At 39.8% G+C, this 2,271-nt stretch overlaps 1 protein-coding gene across 1 annotated transcript; it reads left to right on the forward strand.

The window, feature by feature from the left end:
* The first annotated feature begins 1,569 nt into the window (after nucleotides 1–1,569).
* On the forward strand, nucleotides 1,570–1,902 carry LOC141607166 (uncharacterized). Its single transcript, XM_074426525.1, has one exon. It carries the CDS (start codon nucleotides 1,570–1,572, stop codon nucleotides 1,900–1,902), a length of 333 nt encoding a protein of 110 aa, XP_074282626.1.
* The last annotated feature ends 369 nt before the right edge of the window (nucleotides 1,903–2,271 follow it).

The following is a 2,271-nucleotide window of genomic DNA, read 5'->3' on the forward strand; positions in this document are numbered from 1 at the left end:
TCATGAGTTCACTGCTGCTGTTATGGAATTCTTTACTAAGGGATCTATGCCTTGTGCTGCCAACTCTACTATTATTGCATTGATCCCTAAGGGGGACTCTCCTAAATCTGTTACTGAATTTCGACCAATTTCTTGTTGCACGGTGTTCTATAAAACTGTGAGTAAGATATTGGCTAACAGAATGAAGCCTATGTTGGGACAGATTGTTGGCTTAGAACAGGCTGCTTTCATTGAGGGGAGAGACTTGTTTGATAATTCTATGCTGGCCCATGAAATGGCTTTCAAATACAACAGAAGCCTCATTTCTCCTAGGTGTATCTTGAAGATTGATATCAGGAAGGCCTTTGACTCAGTGAATTGGGTCTTCCTAGCGGATTGTTTGAGGTTATTTGGTTTTCCCCCTTTGTTTGTTAAGTGGATTTTGGCCTGCGTTACGACCTCTCATTTTTCTCTTAACATTAATGGTATTACTGAAGGGTTCTTTCCTGGTCGGAGGGGGTTAAGACAGGGCGACCCTCTTTCTCCCTATTTGTTTACTCTTTGCATGGAAGTTCTCTCTCTTTCTTGAGACAACTACCTAGTGCTTCTGGTTTTTCTTATCATCCCAAATGTGTGAAGATTAATCTTACGCATTTGATTTTTGCCGACGATCTTTTGGTTTTTACTAGAGGAGACCTGCCTTCTATACAGGCTGTCAATTCTTGTCTTTCCTTGTTTGCTGCTTATTCTGGACTGAAGGCCAATCCAATGAAAACTAGCTTGTATTTTGGGGGCGTCTCTGCTCATTTGAAGGCTCATATTCTTCTTTCAACTGGGTATGTGGAAGGGACTTTCCCTGTGAAGTATTTGGGCATTCCCTTATTTAGCTCTAGGCTTACTCAACCTATGTTCAACTCTCTGCTTGACAAAATACGGAGACTGGTGAGTCATTGGGCTTCTAATCTTCTGAGCTATGCAGGTAAAATTCAACTTATAAATTCTGTTATTTTTGGTCTGAGAAATTTTTGGGGTTCTAGTGTGCTTTTGCCTAAGGGTATTGCAAAGAAAATCAACAAATTATGTAAGGATTTCCTTTGGGGCATTGAACCTGGCCATAGTAAACATGTTTTCAAGAGTTGGGACAGTTTTTGTCTCCCTCGCGAGGAAGGTGGAGTTGATATTAAGGAAGTTCTTAGCTGGAATAAGTCCCAAATGTTGTCTTGGCTTAAGAAACTCATTACTCACTCACAGACCATATGGGTTCAGTGGGTTGAGGCATATGTTCTCAAGGGTGCTGACCTTTGGGACTTCCAACTTACGCTTCCTACTCATGGTTCTGAGTAGCATTATTTCTTGTCGTGACTTGTTTGGTTCAACACCTAGGAGGGGACCTAGAGCAAGCACGGTTATTCTTATTGCAGGATGATTACAAGACTAAATTTTATGAGCTGATTCGTGCTAAGGGGGTGCCATTTGTTCCATGTAAAACTGTTTGGGATTCATTCTGCTACCCTAAGCATAAGGTGGTTGGTCTTTTGGCGCTCGAATAGGCTGCCCACTGTTGATGCTCTTTGTAGTAGAGGTTTGGTCATGGTAAATAGGTGCGTTCTATGTGAATCTAGCCTTGAAACCCACTCTCACCTCTTCTTTGAGTGTCCCTATTCTGCTGCAATTTGGCGTGCCATAGCTGTGTGGCTTAAGATCTCCCCTGATACTTCTCTTCCCCATCTTTTCCACTGGTACAAGGTTTACAATCGCGGACAAGGTTTGGTTAAGAAGCAGCGTAGATGTGCTTTGATGTGTGCTCTTTACCTTGTATGGCATGAAAGGAACAAGCGCATCTTCAAAGGCATACAAGCTACCCCTGTCACTATTATTCGCAAGATCAAAGTGTTGGTTCTTCTTAGGCTATCTTCCCTTTGAATTGGTTTTGTAAATTTTCGTTTTGGTTTTCCTTTTGGTTGTTTATGTTTTATAAGGTGGCTATTCTGGCTCCCTTGTAGGTAATTAGGATCTTGTACGAAAAAACTCTTTATCTTAATATATTGATCCTGCTTTCCTGCAAAAAAAAATATTTTAAAATTATATATCACTTAGGTATTTCGTTATATAAAAATCATTTCAATAATATTTTTCCCAATACGTTGGAAATCAATTGAATTTACAAGGACGATGTTGCAAGACCGACGAGCCGACAAGAATTGTAAATGTATTATTTGTTAAAAGTTTAACAAACTCAATTGCATTTAAGAAAATAAACTTGTAATTTTAGCCTAATTAGTAAGATAAACA

Source organism: Silene latifolia, chromosome 10 (assembly GCF_048544455.1).
Source record: "Silene latifolia isolate original U9 population chromosome 10, ASM4854445v1, whole genome shotgun sequence".
NCBI classification, from domain to species: Eukaryota; Viridiplantae; Streptophyta; class Magnoliopsida; order Caryophyllales; family Caryophyllaceae; genus Silene; species Silene latifolia.

Coding starts and splice junctions, on each gene's coding strand:
- LOC141607166 (XM_074426525.1), top strand. CDS start 1,570: ATGGTAAATAGGTGCGTTCTATGTGAATCTAGCCTTGAAACCCACTCT.